Source organism: Oncorhynchus keta, chromosome 34 (assembly GCF_023373465.1).
Source record: "Oncorhynchus keta strain PuntledgeMale-10-30-2019 chromosome 34, Oket_V2, whole genome shotgun sequence".
NCBI classification, from domain to species: Eukaryota; Metazoa; Chordata; class Actinopteri; order Salmoniformes; family Salmonidae; genus Oncorhynchus; species Oncorhynchus keta.
The window spans coordinates 57,599,576-57,622,618 of record NC_068454.1 but is presented as its reverse complement, the minus strand read 5'-3'; the positions used below and the strand labels follow the sequence as shown (position 1 = coordinate 57,622,618).

The 23,043-nt window shown below is 44.7% G+C and overlaps 1 protein-coding gene across 8 annotated transcripts in view; it reads left to right on the top strand.

Annotated features, from left to right (window-relative positions):
- The first annotated feature begins 896 nt into the window (after window positions 1-896).
- LOC118367355 (MAP7 domain-containing protein 1-like) overlaps window positions 897-23,043 on the top strand; it is a 68,164-nt gene continuing 46,017 nt past the window's right edge. For 3 of the 8 annotated variants that reach the window (XM_035750736.2, XM_035750732.2, XM_052494140.1), the window contains exon 1: window positions 903-1,309. In XM_035750736.2, coding sequence (XP_035606629.1) covers window positions 1,243-1,309 — 67 coding nt within the window. In that variant the 5' untranslated portion in view covers window positions 903-1,242. Of the gene's footprint in view, window positions 1,310-23,043 lie in introns of all 8 variants that reach the window. The other 5 variants (XM_035750737.2, XM_035750734.2, XM_035750735.2 and 2 more) reach the window with 3 other exon arrangements.

The window sequence follows — 23,043 nt, the reverse complement described above, 5'->3', positions numbered from 1 at the left end:
GTAGCACGTCCGGTGAACAGGTCAGGGTTCCATAACCGCAGGCAGAACAGTTGAAACTGGAGCAGCAGCACGGCCAGGTGGACTGGGGACAGCAAGGAGTCATCAAGCCAGGTAGTCCTGAGGCATGGTCCTAAGGCTCAGGTCCTCTGAGAAAGAGACAATTAGAGAGAGCATACTTAAATTCACACAGGACACCGGATAAGACAGGAGAAGTACTCCAGATATAACAAACTGACCCTAGCACCCCGACACATAAACAACTGCAGCATAAATACTGGAGCCTGAGAAAGGAGGGGTCAGGAGACACTGTGGCCCCATCCGATGATACCCCTGGACAGGGCCAAACAGGAAGGATATAACCCCATCCATTTTGCCAAAGCACAGCCCTCACACCACAAGAGGGATATCTTCAACCACCAACTTACCATCCTGAGACAAGGCCGAGTATAGCCCACAAAGATCTCTGCACGGCACAACCCAAGGGGGTTATAGTATAATAATTAGGCTACCATATGTGACCTCTAAAAAATATATTTAAAAACATTTGTTTTCAATGTTGTTTGGGTGATAGCATCGTTGAAGCAGTGGTCAGGCATTCAACACATGAAAAGCATTGAAATACTTTACACTGGAATGGACCAGAGGTTGTATTCTTTTATAGACGGCTGGCTCCATTTGGAATGAAAGGGGTATACATTTGTATCATATGTGAAGTATTTGATTAAACACGTTTAAACATGTACATATTCAAATATAAGTAATTACAACATAATAATACAAAACACATGTTATTCGTTGTGAATTAGATAATGCGGTATAAAGATTGAAAATAAACGTGCTCCATAACATATTCACACCCCTACTGGCTATGGAACAGTCCGATCCGGAGGCCAGCATCCGACTGTCCGTACAATGAACCTACCGTCAGCTGTTGTGTGGGTTTACTTATTTCCCCTCTCTCCTCCCCCTCTATATCTTTCTGATCCTAAGCAATTTAGGAACGTTGATGGTATTGCAGCCCAAATAGTTTCCAACTAACCACATTGTTATTCTGTGTGTGGCACCGTTTTTTTCCGAAAGAGTGCTGCCTACCCGGTGCGTCTCCAGCGTTTTCCATTTGGAAATAGGGGTAGTCTGTGCGCGCTGGTGAGCAACTAGAGTGACTCAACCAAGTTTCCCTTCTGTCTGAGGAATGAGTATACATACCGTCGGGAGAGGACGAGCCGAAAAGCGCATGATTGAATGAATAAAATGCAAAGCAAAGACCTCGACACCGATTTGGTGGGAAATGCGTTGCCTGAAGCAATATGTAAGTTGCCTATTATTTTATTGAACCTCGTGGACATTTAACGCGCGTTGAAACGTTTGTTGTTCGACCTGTCAATGAATTTGAGGATTTTCTTTCTGGTGGCCTTTCTCACGTATCTCCCGACAAAACTTTTTTTTAATCGAATGATCATCATACCGGTTATTTGCACGGTCGCTGTGCGTGTGAATGCGACATTGTTTGAGATCAAACGACTTTAATTTCTTCTCATCTGTATAATTGTTAGGCTATGTGTGGCGTAGTCTAATAAGGGATATTTCCACGCTATAAACGTCTAACAACACACGTCGACGATCTGTATAAATGTTGATTATTAGCCTTGTCAAAAGGAAGGAACTAGAGGAAGCAGAGCTTCCGTCCAAAAAGGCTCCACAAAAAGGCTCCACTAGTCTCCTTCCACAATACAGCCTAGTCTACTGCCACGCTGTTAATTCTTGTCTAATCCGTATGACAACAACACATGATAATATACTGGGTTTAAAACATTGGATTTTCTTCAACAGTTTTCTCAACAAATGTATGACTAGTGTCTCTAACAGCCTGACCCAAACAACTGTCCATTCGATCACAACTAAATTAATAATAATTAATACAGCGCGCTTGATGAGGTAATCCCCCCCCTATGTTTACATTATGAGGTCACCGGTCTGGCATCCGTTCCGTTTTCCCCTCAACCGGTTTATCACATGAGCACCCATCAACCAGATAATGAATGGCTTCTGTTCTGTGCCATTTGATCTTGACTAGCCCAGTTCTAATGCAGGGATTCATGGTTCATATATCTTTAACCCAGGTGCCTTCTGATCTGTAAATGAATACACATGAGTACTGTGATTTAGCCTACTGTGATCAGATGCCCTTTAATCAAAAGTTCAGAGCCAAAGTGCAGGCAGGAGCCAACTTCATCATCTGGCCAGATTGATTTATTTACTCTTGAAGTGCTATGATTTTAAATGTGCAAATTACAATCTGTGACTGTGTTGTCGCGGAGAGCTAGTGTTCAAGGACAAAGTTATCCACTGGATATTATAAACAGTATTTTGTCAGTGGGCTTTTGCATAAGAGTGTTCCTCTTTAAGGAATACCTAGGATAGGATAAGTAATCCTTCTCACCCCCCTAAAAGATTTAGATGCACTATTGGAGAGTGGCTGTTCCACTGGATGTCATAAGGTGAATGCACCAATTTGTAAGTCGCTCTGGATAAGAGCGTCTGCTAAATGACTTAAGTGTAATGTAATGTAAATGTTTAACAGTGACCGGTCAAAACGGATGTGGCAGGAGTATGAGTGCACACACACACACACCTACCTACCTACCTACCTACCTACCTACCTACCTACCTACCTACCTACCTACCTACCTACCTACATACATACATACATACATACATACATACATACACACACACACACACACACACACACACACACACACACACACACACACACACACACACACGCATACACACACATACACACACACACACATACACACACACACACGCATACACACACGCACACACACGCACACACACACACACACACACACACACACACACACACACACACACACACACACACACACACACACACACACACACACACACACACACACACACACACACACACACACACACACACCCACACACACACACACACATACATACATACATACATACATACACATACACATACACACACACCTTAACCCTGTATTTGTCAGATGAGAGATGATCAGTTGGAGTTCCATGGATTGTCGCATTGTTTCGGGATATGCCTCCTCGCCTCGATGGCTTTTCATGTGTCATCATAATGCATAAGGACTATACTATTATGAAGTATAATTATGGGCGAGTGAAGGACTTTTAGACTGAAGACCAGAGCACAGCCATTGGTGCCATCCAGTTAAGAGAGTGTCAGTGGCTATTTTAATGTTCCACTTCACACAGCCAGATAAGCAGCTCTATTTGAATACATGAATATAGGTTTATTGTGAAATAGAGGACAATGCACTTTCTCTCTGAATCATACATACCTGACAATCACCAGGCCCTATTTTGTGTAATAGCCTGTTGGCCAATTACCTCTGTGTGAGTAATAACACTCCCAGTAAAGAATAAAGCGGCCGGGGGCGGATAGGTAAGATCCTCAAAACGAAAACTCCCCAGAAGGAAGATGGAATTACCCAGATTCTCAGGCAATTCATGAGAGGAGGTAGTTGTGTCACAATGCAGGTGAGGTGATGTTCACTGGTTAGAACTGAGGTTGTCTAAGAGCTAGAACCATTGCATTGATCCATTACCCTGCTCTGCTAGTAGGACAAACACACACACCATGGACAACAGTGTCCAACCAAGAGCTCCCTTCCTACTTCCTGTGGGCTGCTGGATGGGTGGGTTGTTACTTGTTTTGGCTGAGATCCATAAGAATGGAGCTCCACCCTGTTGACCGTGGAAACCTTGACCAGACCTTGATGTATCTATCTAGCAGCTATGTCATTGATAGCCTGGTGCCAGATCTGTTTGTGTGGTCTTGCCAACCTCATATGGCCCTTGGATGACAATGACAATAGGAGTTGGCTACAGCACACACCAATCTGGTTATGTCATTGAAGGCCGTGTCCAGGAAACGCGCCATCCCCATTATGTGCACTGTAGCCTACAGAATTCTTCTTCTATGATCTCCGCCCCTTGACAACGAGCAGAAGCTGTTTCTGAAGCTGTCTGGGCTGATTCACGAGGAACACGTTACACGAGCTAAAAATGTAACAAAGCGATGACTCAATGCTCGCTGCCCTCTCTGACTGACTGGTCCTGTAAAAGATCTTAGTCAATCTTCATCGTCGCATTCCTCAAGCATGAAGGGTGAGCTACTTGTCAAGCCCTAGCCGAACTCTGTTGTCGTGTGAGCACATTTATAGAAGGGATTTTCCCCAACTTCAGAACACTCAATCAATATTTTAATGTCATCGTCGTTTATATTGGTCTGGTTGGAGAATTTTAAATAGGTTATTGTGGCAGTCATTCATTCACACCTTGGAGGACAGACCACCTTTGTTGCTAACCAAAGCCAGATATGTTTTTCTGTGTCCTCCCTTCAGAAGAATCAGGGAGTTACCCATTCGTGTTGGCAGAGTGTGCCTCTGAAGTGCATTGTGTATGCTTGCTAACGCTACTACGTTCAACTACCAAGTTGCATAGAATACCGTTGATAGGATCCACTCATTGGTGTGAACTGTGAATCAGAGGCCCTTGCAGTGGGGCTGCTGTAGTAGTCTCTTTAGTCCGGCCCAGGCATTGTGGAATTCTGCCTCCGTCAGGACCGTCAGGACATCTTCTAATCCTTATTTTCTTTAGGGGTCGTGTCCCAAATGACACCTTATTTCCTATGTAGTGCACTGTAATGGCTCTGGTCAAAAGTAAGGTGCTATATAGGGAATATTTGGGACGCAACCTAGATTTGCATTCAGGCACTCGCCCCTCTGAGCTCTCCTTTTCTCTGCACCGCCAGTCCGCCACTTGTTCCATGCCCTTGGAGTCGGCAACCATTTGGTGTTTCTCTCTAATCCGTTCTCTGTTGTTAGCCTGCAAATCCGAGGCGGGCTGACTGGAATCAAGAGCTTTCTTTATTTTTCGTGGCTAGCTATACCATTGCTAGTGCACTCTAACCATGACACACACACACACAAACGCATGCGAACGCACTCACGTACACACACACAATCACACACACACACACACACACACACACACACACACACACACACACACACACACACACACACACACACACACACACACACACACACACACACACACACACACACACACACACACGCTCTACCCATCAGAGAGGGCTACAAAAATAACACTTGTCTGAATTGGTTACTGCAGACGTCACAGACAGTACAGGATATATATAATATAGAAATCAGGCCTTCTGAATAACTTGTCAGGTACCTGTGAGGAGCAAAGTAAGGAGAAGCCATCTTGATGTGTGAACTCTGGAGGCAGGTCATGTGAATATCGATGTGTTTCGTTTTGGCATGTTCCGATATTTACTGTAAATGTCAAGTGTGTAACTGCACAGCTAATGGTAACTGCCTATAAACTAGTTGAGGGTCGGCCATAGTGTCACAGTTTAGGCCTACTTTAAATCTTAACAACGTGTGTAATATTGGGTCACGCACTTGCCGATGCACTGTAATGGTCAATAGATCTAACCAACAGATCAGTGAACATCAAGGTACTGTACATGTAAGTTGCCTCATTAATATTGCTGTGACTGTGCTTGCATTGTTATGGAGATATTTGAGCCTAGCTGAGCGAGTGTGTCTTCTGCCTAAAGCTTTATAGCTTGTTCACTGAGTTCCATGTTGTAGCCTACTGTTACTAACCCTAGTTTGAACAAACACGCTCGTCATCCTGGAGGATGAAGAGTCTCAGCATACTGACAGGACTTTTTCTATCGTGTAACCCCGTCAGGGAGCCCAATTACCACCACCCCTGTCAGGCTATCAGGCCTGCAGTGAATAAGGATCACTCAGCTAGCTACAGCTTCAGCTGCAGGAGCTGCTCTTACGTAATTAGGAGAATATGTGAATTGTAAAGCCAGTGTACCGTTTCCTGGAGAGAAAGCTGCATTAGTTAAATTTTTTTTTTTTTTTACCTTTATTTAACTAGGCAAGTCACTTAAGAACAAATTCTTATTTTCAATGACAGCCGAGGAACAGTGGGTTAACTGCCTGTTCAGGGGCAGAACGACAGATTTGTACCTTGTCAGCTCGGGGGTTTGAACTTGCAACCTTCCGGTTACTAGTCCAACCACTAACCACTAGGCTACCCTGCCGCCCCAGGGTAGCCTAGTGAGTATATTTGTGAATTAGTTAGAGATTGGTGGGCTAAGAGTCTCACGTTGACACACTTTCCAGTAGTGATGCACCGATACGACATTTTTGCCCGATACCGATATCCAATATTTTCCTTGCCCAAATAAACCCGATACAGATAACCAGTATTTAACATTTTTTGACATGCCTGACATGCCTAGTCAAATAAAGGTTACACACACACACCACATGGACCAAAAAGTGATTTTGTTGGCATTTACGTATGTTCCCATTACCTGTAAAACATGATCAAACCTATTTCTTCCATTTACTTGCTGTGCTGTTTCATCGTTCAGTTATTTAATTCTCAACCAGGCTTTCTATGGAACACCGTTTGCGTCTTTGCCTGTCAAGAAAGATACTCGTCAAATAGTCTTATAGTGTCAAATAAGCTTGTTGACCAATCAGGACCTGAATATGACTGCACATCACATAATAATTTAACGCGTTCATGCATTTTTTACATAGTTATTACACATTGATTACACTATCACTCGTATTTCATATGTCACAGCGATTTATCGATATGTATGCTATGATGCTGGAAAACTTGTCTTGCTCACCGACAGTGCTGGTCATTGCATTGGGGGCATTGCATTGGGGGCATACGTATTTCATTGTACAGCCTTACCTATGGATTGTGGATCAATGACATGGGGTATCAGTCTACTCAGTGACACCCAGAGAACATTACCATCGTAGCTCTTATTGCGGGACTCTGAAACAACTGTGAATTGAGCCACATTTATTGTCAACCCATGTGCATTGCACAATATTCCAGAGGAAAAACAATACTGCGTGGATGTTTTGGAGTCTGATAACTCTGAGGAGGATGTTGGGAAAAAAATATATTGGGTATTGAGGAGACTGTCACCCCGCTTCATTGATCCCCAATCCTTGTGTAAAGCTGTACAGTGCAATATGAATGTCAATACTCACAATAGGCTGACTGGGGAGGTGATTTCACACAGTCACAGTCCCGCGATAAGAGCCACAACGCAATATTTGCGTAAACTCTTCACAGTTGTGTTCTGTGGGTAACACAGAGTAGACTGATACGCCATTTCATTGCTTCACATTCCAACCTTGTTTAACATAATCTTGTCTAAATATGGCATGATTCCACCAATTGTGACCTTCTGCATCACTTTGAAATAGGTACTTTTATTTTGAAGGCAAACCGCAAATACCACTATTGTGCCTAATACTTACTGTGGCTAGCTTCACAACGCATAGCCCGGTCAGGTCGAGCCTCACTAGCCAGATGAAGCTAGCTGGCTGCTTATAACATTAACTTTGGGCAACAGGGTTAAGTAGCTGGCTAGCTATTTATTTTCATGAACTGAAGTTCAATTTCAATAGGCAAACAACATGTGGCTACCTAGCTAATACTTACTCACAAGGATTCCAAAATCATCGCTCAGAGTAGTGAAAATGACTGCAGTTTCTACTGGTCATTGTTTTCAGGCTGGTTGTATTGGTGCTAGCTAGGTACCAAGCTAAAGCTAGCTAGCTACCCCAGAAGTTGCGGTCGATCAAAAAATGCTTTATTACCAACGCGGTATTGTCAACACATCGTTCGTGGCCGGTGTTTGCTTGTTTGCAGTCTTTTTAGTACAGCTTTGACAGTGCTACGGATAGTAGTGGTGGCGCTTGGCTTGCAGAACACACAACATTCTATAATAGAACTGTGTTATTTGGCGTTTCAAATTAAAAGCTTATTTAACGCTTCAAATAGGATTATTGTCAAATAGTGTTATTTGACGTGCATCTTTTTTGACACGCAAAGCCCCAAACAACGTTCCATAATATGTCGTGAAGCTAATAGCAGGGACGGTATTATGTGTTACTCCGGTAGGGCAACATCTGAAAAATATTGCACTTGGTAACGTTAGTGTGTACTGGTGCTCGACCAGTCGCGAAATCCAACATCACCCACAACCGTGAACTGTTGATTGTCAAGGGCAATGAATTCCATTATCCACACAGCAGACATTGTAGGCTAGGTTAGGAATGCTGTGTTGCACGTGCAATCCAATTTTCAGTTTCACATGTAAGAAAACTCCAATGTTTGTAAACAAAGTAAATGTAAACAAACACTGTATAGTATAGCAAGGAAATACTTTTTAAATGCGAGAGCAAATTCATTGTAAAATGGATGCAACATTTTGTATTTCAGTTTTCTTTTTAAATGTATGAGCAACTAAATAAAACGCCTCCCTCTTTCCTGCAATTTCACTTATCTTTGGTTATGTTACCCTGGCCTTTGCTTTTCCTGCCTTTTTTCTATAGTTGCAAGTTGTGGTACATTCCTTTCAGCAACATAGCACCCTGCATCCCACTGCTGGTTTCCTTCTGAAGCTAAACAGGGTTGGTTCTGGTCAGCCCTGGACCGGAGACCAGATGTAGCTGAAAGTGGTGAAAATGTGAAAAATATACATGTTGGGTAAATAAAATCCACAAAAATTTAAATTTGAAACTTCAAACATTTCTGAAAAACATGTTTTTTTTCACCTGATTTAAAAAAATATATATGTGTAAGGGTGATCACAAATGTAAACATTGCTGTCGTATAGAGATGTCGCCTAAGATTGGTCTTCTAGCCACATTTTAGGTGTCAGATTTGATATATGGGGTAATATTTGTGGGGATGTGATCATCTTACGAATCATCTTGAGCTTCTAACACTGTCATTGTTGGATCAACTTGTTTCGCATTACTTTCCTCAGAAAATACTTCATTTCAACTGGACATATGGATATTACCATACATTATTCCTGCATCGTTGTGAATGAGTCAGTGAGTGGATGAGACTATGTAGACCAGGGGTGGGCAAACTTTTTGGCTCGAGGGCCACATCAGGATTTTGAAATTCATCGGAGGGACGCATTTTTCAGGGGACCAATTGTTTGTTAAAATGAATTTGCTGGAGCCTCCTGAGTGACGCAGCGGCCTAAGGCATTAAAAAAAATGTTATTATTCTTTTTTTATTATGTCCTGCGGGCCGGTTTGAAGTGCCGTACTTTGCCCCCCAACTATAGCCTAGTTGTTGCAGTGTCCCTTCACTTCATCAACTTCAAAGCTGGTCGAGTAAAGACGTGTTTTTGCTGCTTGTGTGTGTCGATGAGCTTCCGGCTAGCACAGAAATAATTCATCCTCTGAAGATTTCAATTTGCTCACAGGGTGAGATTTCAGAAAGGGGGCCCATTTTCAATCTCTTGATTTGAGGGAGGACGAGAGAGATGGCGAGCCAATAGAATGTCTTGTTCGTTATATAATCTCATTTATCATTTCACTCCTCTGTTTTATCATCTGATTTATTTATTACCGGTTACAGTGCAGAAGGAAGACCGTCCGGAAGGATGAACGCTCTATATCCAGTATAATCCAGTTAATTCCATATGAATGGTTCTTCTACCCAATATTACGTTGCCAATCAAATGCCCTGTTTCCCAACATCTTAATCGGGTTTACTTTTTTGGGAAGAATTCAAAAGTATTTGCATGGTTAAAAGGATTAGGCAAATCCTAAATCCCCTATAGAATTTGGAAATAAAATCATCAGAATAAGGAGAAGGCTTTACTTTGCGATCCTATCTAAGAGGTATGGCTCGTTGCTCGCATGCTGATGGAAAGGGTTACCCTTCTAAGTTTGTAGTATAGGAACAGGAGTTTTCCAGACCACTCAACCTAACCAGGTGAAACCTCTGGGCCCTAGTAATGCTGGTATGTTGTTGGTGCAGGAGGGAGGATGATTTAGAAGGATAGAGGGTTAGGAAGTAGTCCTCTCCCACATGTGCAAAAAGGCTCAGCAAAATGCACAGACAAGGTGGGTTTTGAATGAGGACGGGAGAGAGAAGAAGAAAAGAGAGGGAGAGGCCACGGAGTGACAGAAGTCATGCCATATTCGTAGTGTTTGGAGTCAGGTCTTTAAACAATAGGCACGTCTGTGTCGCCAGAGAGTCTAATGTTCTCCCAATGCTAACAATGTTTGGGTGGCATTTCTCTCTTTCTTCCAGTGCAGGGGCCTCCCTGTTTGTGTGTTTGTGCGTGCTAGCGGGCATGTGTGTGTGTGTGTGTGTGTGTGTGTGTGTGTGTGTGTGTGTGTGTGTGTGTGTGTGTGTGTGTGTGTGTGTGTGTGTGTGTGTGTGTGTGTGTGTGTGTGTGTGTGTGTGTGTGTGTGTGTGTGTGTGTGTGTGTGTGTGTGTGTGCTTTTGTGTATGTTTTCAGCGTGGTGTTTCTCCCTCAGAGGAAGAGTTTCAATGAGGGAGGAGAAGAGGTAAAGAAGAGGTAAAGAGATGGGGGAGAAGAGGTAAAGAGATGGGGGAGAAGAGGTAAAGAGATGGGAGAGAAGAGGTAAAGAGATGGGGGAGAAGAGGTAAAGAGATGGGGGAGAAGAGGTAAAGAGATGGGGGAGAAAAGGTAAAGAAATGGGAGAGAAGAGGTAAAGAGATGGGGGAGAAGAGGTAAAGAGATGGGGAGAAGAGGTAAAGAGATGGGAGAGAAGAGGTAAAGAGATGGGGAGAAGAGGTAAAGAGATGGGGGAGAAGAGGTAAAGAGATGGGGAGAAGAGGTAAAGAGATGGGGGAGAAGAGATGGGGGAGAAGAGGTAAAGAGATGGGGGAGAAGAGGTAAAGAGATGGGAGAGAAGAGGTAAAGAGATGGGGAGAAGAGGTAAAGAGATGGGGGAGAAGAGGTAAAGAGATGGGGGAGAAGAGGTAAAGAGATGGGGAGAAGAGGTAAAGAGATGGGGGAGAAGAGGTAAAGAGATGGGAGAGAAGAGGTAAAGAGATGGGGGAGAAGAGGTAAAGAGATGGGGGAGAAGAGGTAAAGAGATGGGAGAGAAGAGGTAAAGAAATGGGGGAGAAGAGGTAAAGAAATGGGGGAGAAGAGGTAAAGAGATGGGGGAGAAGAGGTAAAGAGATGAAGGAGAGCTCAGTGAAAAGATATCTTCACCAGGGCTAAACTTCCGAATCCCCACACATAGAGATAGCATTATGTCAGCTATGGACCCCTCTACAGCACCCAGCTGGTGTAAATCACACCATTCACACTTACCTCAGACACTGACTTCTCACAGGGGAGTGGAGGTAGCCTTCTAGCCCACCTCACTGGAAACCAGCACTCAAACTGTGCAAACTGTGTGGATATTTAAGTGTTTTTGACTGAATTAATCACACGCAGTTTCTGTTTATTTTTGGGAACTTTTGACCCCACTTAAGGTAACGACTAAGCGTCATTATATTTAGCTGATAATAGGTTTTATTGATGCACGTTTGTGGAATTCCGCCTCAGACACGCTCAAAAGGTAAACAAAAACATAAATGTTTAGAGTGAAAACGGCGGAAATAGTTACCTTTCAACCTTTTATGCTCTGAATTTTGCTGCCAGAACTAGAACCGATCATTGTTTATGTTAATTCGGGAGCAAGGCCATTGCTTTTTTAAAATTATTTTTTTTTAATGGGTGGATCTGCTTAATATTGTGGAAAGAATATTGGTTCCATCAATGTAATTGTCTGCATCCTTTCCAATCCCCCATATATTGTTTTGGTAAATATATATATATCCATACACACATGCATACATATACACATAAATACATACACATACCTATATAGACATACATACTTTTAAAAAGAATATACCTTAATTATTATTCCCCGCAAACCCTACCGCCGATCCCCCAATTGGAGTAAACTAATAAACACTTCGGCTTTTACCTTCAATTTATACATCTTATACACATTTTACATACACAGTAGTTATTTTTTTGTTATTTTTATACAATAGTTATTTTTTTTACCTTTCAACCTTTTATGCTCTGAATTTTGCTGCCAGAACTAGAACCAAACATTGTTTATGTTAATTCGGGAGCAAGACCATTGCTTTTAAAATGAATGTGATTTAAAATGAATGTTTTTTTTGTCAACCCATGCTTATGAAGTTAATTTGGTCTCTTAAGCACTTGAGTTGTATGTGTATTCATGCGCATTCACAGCCCCATTAAATATGTTATTAGTCACGCTTTTAACAGGGCCTGGCAGTTGGGGTAGCCTCTTCAATCCCTTTGGTCTTCCCCACATAATACTAGCCTTCTGAAATAAGAGACCATTGATGTTTCAGATGCTTCTACACCTATCATTGGACCTTTAACTCCAACGCTTCAGATATAGTGATTAAAGGCTAATAGCAGATGACAACAAAGTGCTTTGAAGTAAATTGAGTGGCTGAGTTAAATGTAACATACAATCTAATACAAACAGCTAATTTATGGTGGAGTGGTTCCCTATAAAATAATGGTAACTGCTGTATACATCCAGGTTTATAAATGTAGATTGTCTGAAGAGCTCATGAATGTGTCATCCAACACATTGGATAAACACTGTTGTAAGGTCTCGACAGTGTGCTACATAGGAATTTCAAACCGAAAGGACACAGAGAGGAAGTGACCGAATACCAGAGCCACATGCTGTCTAATAGCTGACCGCCTGACCCCTCACTCTCAAAACACCAGGGGCTATGAAACGCACACATCGGCTATTTACAAACCTTCCTCTTTTTAATTCTCTCTTCCCACCCCCCCATTCTCTCTCTCTTTCTCTATCTCTGTCACTCCTAAGTAACTTCAGAATAACTCTGAGCGCATGGCGTGGTGCCGTGGCCTAATTATATCACCAAACAGCTGTAACCCACTTCCCTGACTAGGTCGTTGCTGAATGTGAAGGGCTATGGTAAGAAACTAGCTCTGAACTCCATAGCTGCTTCCTATCTTGCCATTTCCTCTCCTCTCAAAATAGCCCAGACAGGCTGCTCTGTGCTCTCTTCTTAAAGTCCCAGTCACCAGACCCATCAGCTAATATTAGACCCAGGCCCTGTTCAGCTAAAGGAATTGGTACTGTTCTTATAGGCCACCTCAATGTGTTCTCCCCCCTGCACCGATCAGAAAGATCAGTTGGTGGTGGTGGTGGCCATCTTGTCAGAAATATCTTGAACCAAATGTTGTGGTAGTCGTTTATTAAACGATTCACTAGCACAATTATAATCTTATAAAGCACTTTTATTCAAGTTAAATGTTGCTAAAAGTTCATTTGAAGTGCTTTAAGATTAGCCTTATTCAGTGCATCAAATTGTTTAAAAAATGGAACACATTTGTACTTATAACACAGTTGACCTGCATCACATTAAATCATTTCTACTTTCCTGTCCTTTTTACAGACATAACTTCATCTTTTGTTTTTGTTTACACATAGGAAGTATTTTATGAATGGCATATCTCACTTGACCAGCATCATATTCTGTTCTATTTTCTATTTCTTTATTATTTTGTTATTTTCTTTGTCTAGTTTTTTAAATTATTTTTACATATAGAAACCTGTTATGCATGGCACGTCTCAGTTAACTAGCTTTTGCGGAGAAGTCTCTCTCACCCCGTATCAGTACAGAACGGGTCCCTATAACAAACAGCACAACCTCTATGGGGACTTAAACTTTTCAAATCTCGTTGCAAAGTTAGCTTTCAGTTTATCTAAAAACTCAGACATCACAGGACTGATCTGTACTGATGATGACTGAATGTAGTTGCGCAGTGTAGGGAAATGGAGCATTTGTTTGGGGGTCAAATCAAGCGTTTTCGCCAGAGCAAGCAAAAGCAACTCTCTCCTCCCTGAGCGCACACGGGCTGCTCTCTTGAAAGCGTTGTTACCCTTGCTTAGCCACCGAACGTCATTACGTAAAAGTAGATCATGATGCTCAGCAGACTTCCGCAACAAGCGATGTTGCGGGCTAGATGTTGATTGCGTAACGTTTATGATAGCCATAACTGAGTCCATGGTGTTTTTTAAACTCACAGCTGAGTTGAGCGCAAAGAACGCTCTGGTGTGTCAGGCAGTGTAATGATCTCATCTGTTGTGAAAGAGCCGATAGGCGGACAGACAGACCCTTTCCCCTGTTAGCAGCTCTGATGGGCTGTAACTGGTATGTTGGGTGATATGTATTGACAGCACTTAATGGGCGGGACTACAGGAAAAACATTTCTCCCATTGGAGAATATTGAACAAGGGCTCCTTTTGGCACTAAACCTCATATTTTTTGCAGGACATTTTGAAGAACTCTTTTTGGTTCCAAGTAGAATCCGTTTGGCTCCAGGTAGAACCCCTTTGAGTTCCATGTAAAACCCTTTCCACAGAGGGTTCTTCATGGAACATAAAATGGTTTCTACCTGGAACCAAAAAGGGTTCTCCTATGGGGACATCCAAATAACCCTTTTGGAACCTTTTTTTTCTAAGAGTCTAGACCTTGAGAGATTACACATTACTCTTATGGTCTATTGTGTTCTTGTGGAAGCTATAATTAGAGCTCTTTCCATTATGCAGAGAATCTCTGAACAGTTGGGCGGGACCTTAAAAACCCTAACACCATACAGTAACGAACAAGGACTTTTGGACTCTCTCTCCTTTATTGTATGTTTGGTGTTGAGACTGTTCACATGATTACTGCTGGAACCTGATGTCGTTTGCCTGAAGTAATGGCCCTGAAAAGGACTTATGTTTGAACGAAACAACCTCACGCGGGAACACCCATAGTCCCAGACATCTCCAGCATCTATCAACAAAGTCACAATAACACGAAATGACACCAATATGGCGCCTGGTTTTCATCCGTGTACGATCTAGCCACAGCATGTGCAAGCGTGTGGAATTTAGCGTTGTCGTCTGCTTTTCCACAGAGAAACAGTTTGAACCAGCTCTTTTGTTTCGTCTCGCCGTCTGCTGGCTCCAAACCACTGCTGACCCTCTGGGAGAGGATAGGAATTTTGGCTGTGTCACTCGTTGGGGATGTACAGAGACAAGAAGAATAGCAGAAAGCAGAGATGTTCAATGTGGTTTTGTCTTGACAAACCAGCCATCCAGGCACAGCCAGTTTTTGTAAATGGCCATCTGGCCAACAACAAGGTCATGCGATTGAAGTCTCTATTGTAAGCATGGCTGTTTAGACTGTATCTGATTATCTGATGTAAACCCCCCCTATCTACCAGTTTAAGTCTCTGATAGGGCTGTGTTGGGCTTGGAATGTGATACTGCGTTAATTTCACTATTGCATTACTCTTTGTTACTGTTTTTTTCTTTCCCCTTTTCATGTCATTTTCGTATTGTTTTTGATACGTCCATTTTGTATGTTACCCAGCCAGCCAGTCACTACTCACTTCCTAGAACAGCGTTGTCAACGAGATCCCTGCTAGTCAGGTACATCTTGAGGTCCGTCTTCAAACGCTCCACTAAATATTGACTGTTCAATTACGGGGACTTTGGCACAATCGGCTGAGCTTGTTTGTAGAGGGTTTGTACACATCGAAACTCAAGTCCGCACCATTTACAGCTACTCAACAGTTACTCCTCCTAGCTAAATGCCCCGTCCCGCCTCTGTGTAAACACGTTGTGACAGGGGTGTATTTGGTGCCATGAGGCCACCTCTCATAGACCAGTGGAGGATTAATCTGGGCTGCTGCTCCCAACCCCCAAGGGGGTGTTGTAGCAGGTTGCCATGGCTGACTGCTGGATAGACTGCTCAGTTATGAATGGATGGCAGCCAAGCTGCATGGACCAGTTATCCAGTTGAGGGTGGCTTGAGTGTGAAGGTCCTATCACTCCCTATTACTGCTGGGTATCTCAACCAATCAAATACTGGTGTGTGTGTGTGTGTGTGTTTGTTTGTGTGTGTGTGTGTGTGTGTGCGTCTGCTGGACATTTCATCACCACGCTGTCTTTGAAAAGGATGACAGAGCTTGGGAGGAAAGCAGTTAGCAAAATGTCAGGCACAAGAAAGCAATTCTATTTTGTGGAGTTATTAAAAAGTAACCTGCAATGTTGTGTTGATTGTGCTAATGCCGAATGAAACTGTGTACACGTGAGTTAGCGATTTATCTGTTATCTATTTCTCTCTCGCACCCATCGTCGCTTGAACTCTAGGAACTTGAAAACAAATACACTCATTTCGCAGGCTGGCAAGCCCGATAGTTGGAACTTTTATTACACACACACACACACACACACACACACACACACACACACACACACACACACACACACACACACACACACACACACACACACACACACACACACACACACACACACACACACACACACACACACACACACACACACACACACACACACACACACACACACACACACACACACACACACACACACACACACACACACACACACACACACACACACACACACACACACACACACACACACACACACACACACACACACACACACACACACACACACACACACACACACACACACACACACACACACACACACACACACACACACACACACACACACACACACACACACACACACACACACACACACACACACACACACACACACACACACACACACACACACACACACACACACACACACACACACACACACACACACACACACACACACACACACACACACACACACACACACACACACACACACACACACACACACACACACACACACACACACACACACACACACACACACACACACACACACACACACACACACACACACACACACACACACACACACAGTGAGAGCCTTCTGGCACAGAATTTGTTGTTGTTGTTTACACTGCTCTTCCAATTTGTCTGGGGCCCCTTCATAGCCCCTTACATCACCCCATCCGGGGTGAGATTGTGGGGGCCGAGAGAGGAGTGAGGGGGGTGACGGTGAGGTAATTCATTAGTTCCCTGTCCCATTCAAATGAGATGCAGACCTATTCTCTTGCGGCCTCCCGAGTTCCTTTTTACTCTTTTTTCGGTGCAGCTCTTTTCCCTTTCCACTCTCTGATTTCACGGTTCGGGACACGATGCTGTTTCCTAGCCTGTTGTTTGCCTCATTTCCATTTTTGCAAGAGAACCAAGAGAGAGTTCCCACCCTGTTTACTCAGTGCTCTTTTTCTGGCAAGTTGAGTTTGAAGTTTATTTTTATGCTTGGGCTTCTATTTTGCGAGTCAGTTCCAAGTCCACATATCACTAGCCCTGATTTATTACCAGTGGTTGTCTTGCTGTGCTCGGTCCTATTTTGCCTGGTTTGGCAGGAGACGGGAAGAGAGATGTGCTTGAGAGAGCAATGCTTGGATCTATGAATATTTCATTCCCTCCCTGTCCTATATTTCCATCATGTCCTGGGTCATGCCGGTGCCCATGATAATACCCGGGATTTGATGTTTGGGTGCAGATGAGTGACCGGCTGTGTTTGTATCTGATCTAATTGGTTGATGTCCTGGGACCAGGATCTACATTTACATTACATTTAAGTCATTTAGCAGACGCTCTTATCCAGAGCGACTTACAAATTGGTGCATTCACCTTATGACATCCAGTGGAACAGCCACTTTACAATAGTGCATCTAAATCTTTTAAGGGGGGTGAGAAGGATTACTTTATCCTATCCTAGGTATTCCTTAAAGAGGTGGGGTTTCAGGTGTCTCCGGAAGATGGTGATTGACTCCTCTGTCCTGGCGTCGTGATGGAGTTTGTTCCACCATTGGGGGGCCAGAGCAGCGAACAGTTTTGGCTGGGCTGAGCGGGAACTGTACTTCCTCAGTGGTAGGGAGGCGAGCAGGCCAGAGGTGGATGAACGCAGTGCCCTTGTTTGGGTGTAGGGCCTGATCAGAGCCTGGAGGTACTGAGGTGCCGTTCCCCTCACAGCTCCGTAGGCAAGCACCATGGTCTTGTAGCGGATGCGAGCTTCAACTGGAAGCCAGTGGAGAGAGCGGAGGAGCGGGGTGACGTGAGAGAACTTGGGAAGGTTGAACACCAGACGGGCTGCGGCGTTCTGGATGAGTTGTAGGGGTTTAATGGCACAGGCAGGGAGCCCAGCCAACAGCGAGTTGCAGTAATCCAGACGGGAGATGACAAGTGCCTGGATTAGGACCTGCGCCGCTTCCTGTGTGAGGCAGGGTCGTACTCTGCGGATGTTGTAGAGCATGAACTTACAGGAACGGGCCACCGCCTTGATGTTAGTTGAGAACGACAGGGTGTTGTCCAGGATCACGCCAAGGTTCTTAGCGCTTTGGGAGGAGGACACAACAACAGTTGTCAACCGTGATGGCGAGATCATGGAACGGGCAGTCCTTCCCCGGGAGGAAGAGCAGCTCCGTCTTGCCGAGGTTCAGCTTGAGGTGGTGATCCGTCATCCACACTGATATGTCTGCCATACATGCAGAGATGCGATTCGCCACCTGGTCATCAGAAGGGGGAAAGGAGAAGATTAATTGTGTGTCGTCTGCATAGCAATGATAGGAGAGACCATGTGAGGTTATGACAGAGCCAAGTGACTTGGTGTATAGCGAGAATAGGAGAGGGCCTAGAACAGAGCCCTGGGGGACACCAGTGGTGAGAGCGCGTGGTGAGGAGACAGATTCTCGCCACGCCACCTGGTAGGAGCGACCTGTCAGGTAGGACGCAATCCAAGCGTGGGCCGCGCCGGAGATGCCCAACTAGGAGAGGGTGGAGAGGAGGATCTGATGGTTCACAGTATCGAAGGCAGCCAATAGGTCTAGAAGGATGAGAGCAGAGGAGAGAGAGTTAGTTTAGCAGTGCGGAGCGCCTCCGTGATACAGAGAAGAGCAGTCTCAGTTGAATGACTAGTCTTGAAACCTGACTGATTTGGATCAAGAAGGTCATTCTGAGAGAGATAGCGGAGAGCTGGCCAAGGACGGCACGTTCAAGTGTTTTGGAGAGAAAAGAAAGAAGGGATACTGGTCTGTAGTTGTTGACATCGGAGGGATCGAGTGTAGGTTTTTTCAGAAGGGGTGCAACTCTCGCTCTCTTGAAGACGGAAGGGACGTAGCCAGCGGTCAGGGATGAGTTGATGAGCGAGGTGAGGTAAGGGAGAAGGTCTCCGGAAATGGTCTGGAGAAGAGAGGAGGGGATAGGGTCAAGCGGGCAGGTTGTTGGGCGGCCGGCCGTCACAAGACGCGAGATTTCATCTGGAGAGAGAGGGGAGAAAGAGGTCAGAGCATAGGGTAGGGCAGTGTGAGCAGAACCAGCGGTGTCGTTTGACTTAGCAAACGAGGATCGGATGTCGCCGACCTTCTTTTCAAAATGGTTGACGAAGTCATCTGCAGAGAGGGAGGAGGGGGGAGGGGAGGAGGATTCAGGAGGGAGGAGAAGGTGGCAAAGAGCTTCCTAGGGTTAGAGGCAGATGCTTGGAATTTAGAGTGGTAGAAAGTGGCTTTAGCAGCAGAGACAGAGGAGGAAAATGTAGAGAGGAGGGAGTGAAAGGATGCCAGGTCCGCAGGGAGGCGAGTTTTCCTCCATTTCCGCTCGGCTGCCCGGAGCCCTGTTCTACATGGGTTTTACCCATGTTCTTTGCTGTGGATAGCGGGAATCCAAGTCTGGTCCGATATATGTTTTCTTGATAAATCCTATGGTCGTTGTTTGGCGTGACAAGGCACTAAAGACGGCACAAACTGATCTGGGACCAGGCTAGGGCATTTCTTAGTTTCACATTCCCATTGCCTTTTGTGATGGTTTGCTTCCAAAGACACAATCTCCTCTCAGCTGTAATTGAGTAATGTTTTTGGGACTAATTTTTGTCATACTTTGGAGTTTGAGTCATATGTTTGTGTTGTGGATGAGACAACATCATTGCTCTTTGTTCCTCAATGACTGCATGATGACGCCGCCTCACAATCTCACAATCACATGAGCCGGAGTTTGAAGAACAGGTAGCCAACAGACAGGGTGTGGAACACTTTTTTTTACAACTGCCAGGGCCTCAGGCACCCAGATTGGCACAGCTGATTTAGGCAGTTACTTAAGGCCCGAGTGAACAGTGTTGAGATATGAAATACCTTACATTCTAAAGGGATCAACTTGTCAAGGACACAATCATGACCTGTTTATTGTTTGATGGCATTTACAGCTTTCATATGTATTTTGGGCTTTGAAAATAGAAACACGCATGCGTAAATGTTTTTTGTATTTTTTGATTGTCAGACCTTGGGGCCTTTTCTGTCATTTTTTTATCAAATATATCACATCAGTAATTTTTATGTAAAGTGCTTTGATTTGAGACAAGTATTTGGTATGACTCACTCACATTGAGGGAATTGGCATCTCAGTGGCATCAGTGGCATCAGCAGCTACTATATGCAGCCGTTTTCCCAGCCAGACCATGATATGGAAAGCCACTTAGAAGAGGCAGAGCAGTGAATGTACAATTTACCTCTGGACCTGGAAAAGATGCAGTGCAGCAAAGCCCTGATGTCCTCAGCCTCTTTAAACAGACCAAACCTCTGTATTCTGATACCAGAGGGGACGCCCCTAGTGGCCAGTGATTTTAATGCAGGTTAACTGAAATCTGTTTTACCTTATTTTTACCAGCATGTCACCTGTGCAACCAGAGGTGAAAAAACTCTAGATCACCTTTACTCCACACATAGAAACGCATACAAATCTCTCTCTTGCCCTCCTCCATTTGGCAAATCTGATCATAACTCTATCTGATTCCTTCTTACAAGCAAAAACTCAAACAGGAAGTACTTGTGACTCGCTCAATACGGAAGTGGTCTGATGAACCATATGCTAAGCTACAGGACTGTTTCGCTAGCACAGACTGGAATATGTTCCAGGAACATTGAGGAGTTTATCACGTCAGTCACCGGCTTCATTAATAAGTGCATCGACGACGTCATCCCAACAGTGACCGTACGTACAAATCCCAATCAGCCATGATTTACAGGTGACATCCGCACTGAGGTAAATGCTACAGCTGCCACTTTCAAGGAGCGGGACACTAATCCGGGCACTTATAAGAAATCCCGCTACGACCTCCGACATGCCATCGAACAGTCAAAATGTCAATATAGGACTAAGATCTAATCCTACTACGCCAGCTGTAATGCTCGTCGGCTGTGGCAGGCTTGCAAACTATCATGGATTACAAAGGCAAACCCAGCCACGAGCTGCCCAGTGAAGCGAGCCTACCAGATGAGCTAAATTCCTTCTATGCTCGCTTCGAGGCAAGCAACACTGAACCATGCATTAGTGCACCAGCTGTTCCGGATGACTGTGTGATCTCACTCTCTGTAGCCGATGTGAGGTAGGCAGCGAGGCACAAGGCAGCGAGGCCAGACGTATTACCAGGACACGTACTTAGAGCATGCGCTGACCAGCTGGAAATTGTTTTCACTGATATTTTCAACCTCTCCCTGACCCAGTCTGTAAAACCTACATGTTTCAAGCAGACCACCATAGTCCCTGTATCCAAGAACACCATGGTAACCTGTCTAAATGACCATAGAAAGGCTGGTCATGGCTCACATCAACACCATCATCCCAGACACCATGGACCTACTCCAATTCGCAGGTTGCCCCAACAGATCCACAGATGATGCAATCTCTATTGCACTCCATACTGCCCTCTCCCACCTGGACAAAAGGAACACCTATGTGAGAATACTGTTCATTGACTATAGCTCAGCGTTCAACACCGTAATGCTCTTCAAGCTCATCACTAAGCTAAGGACCCTAGGTCTGAACACCTCCCTCCAACACCATCATTAAGTTTGCGGATGACATGGCGGTGGTTGGCCTGATCACCAATGACGATGAGACAGCCTATAGGGAGGATGTCAGTGCCCTGGCAGTGTGGTGCCAGGACAACAACCTCTCCATCAATGTCAGCAAGACATAGGAGCTGATCGTGGACTACAGGAAACGCAGGGCCGAGCACACCTCTGTCCACATTGACGGGGCTGTGGTGAAGCGGTTTGAGAGCTTCTAGTTCCACATCACTAAGGACTTAACTCTCTCCCGCCACTCTCCCTTCAGGTGGTTGATCAAAAACTGCCTGGACGCGGCGGGAGAAGTCCTCGTAGTCATCCAGAGTCGAACCTTCCCTTCCCCAGATGGCGTTGGCCCACTCCAGGGCTTTTCCAGTCATGCAGGAGATGAGAGCGCCCACTTTCTTGCGTCCGGAAGGAGCCGGCTAAACAGCTGCCAGGTAGAGCTCCAGCTGCAGTAGGAACCCCTGGCACCCGGTAACTGATACGTCATACGCTCTTGGGAGCGAGAGCTGAATCCCACTGGGACTTGACGACAGAGGGGTGGACATCGGTGTAGGTTTAGGCGCGGGTGGAGGTGTAGTAGCGTTGACAGGAAAGATTCCTCTCTCCCATCTGTCCATAGTTTGCAACACGCGATCCATGGCTGTCCCTAGCCGGTTTAACATGGTCGCGTGCTGCTGAACGCGCTCCTCTACTGGGAGAGAAGGGCTGGCTGTACCTGCTGATTCCATTTGAATGGTCCATGATTCTGTCAGCGACTGGGTGCAGAGTGAAAGCGGAGTCAGGCGCAGGACACAGGTATGGAGTAATCCAACTGAGTTTACTAAAAGAATAAAGCAAAATTCCAAATAGGAACATACAACACAACTCTAACACAAACACAACCACTAACGACATGAACAATCATGGACAGAACAGAAATGTATGTCAGATGGTTAAATATGGAATGTAATGAGGGCATGTAAAACAGGTGTGTGTGTAATCAGACAAAACAAAACAGAAAAATGGATCGGTAGTGACTAGAAAGCCGGTGACGTCGACCGCCGAACCCCACCCGAACAAGGAGAAGGGCCGACTTCGGCGGAAGTCGTGACATTCAGACAACTCATGCTACCCTCTTCCTATTGGCTACTTATCTTATTCAAGCCTGTATCAAAATACTACACTGCCCCTTTAAGACAATAAAAAGCTCAATGTGCATATGTTGCTACATGCAGCTTTTGCTTTGAT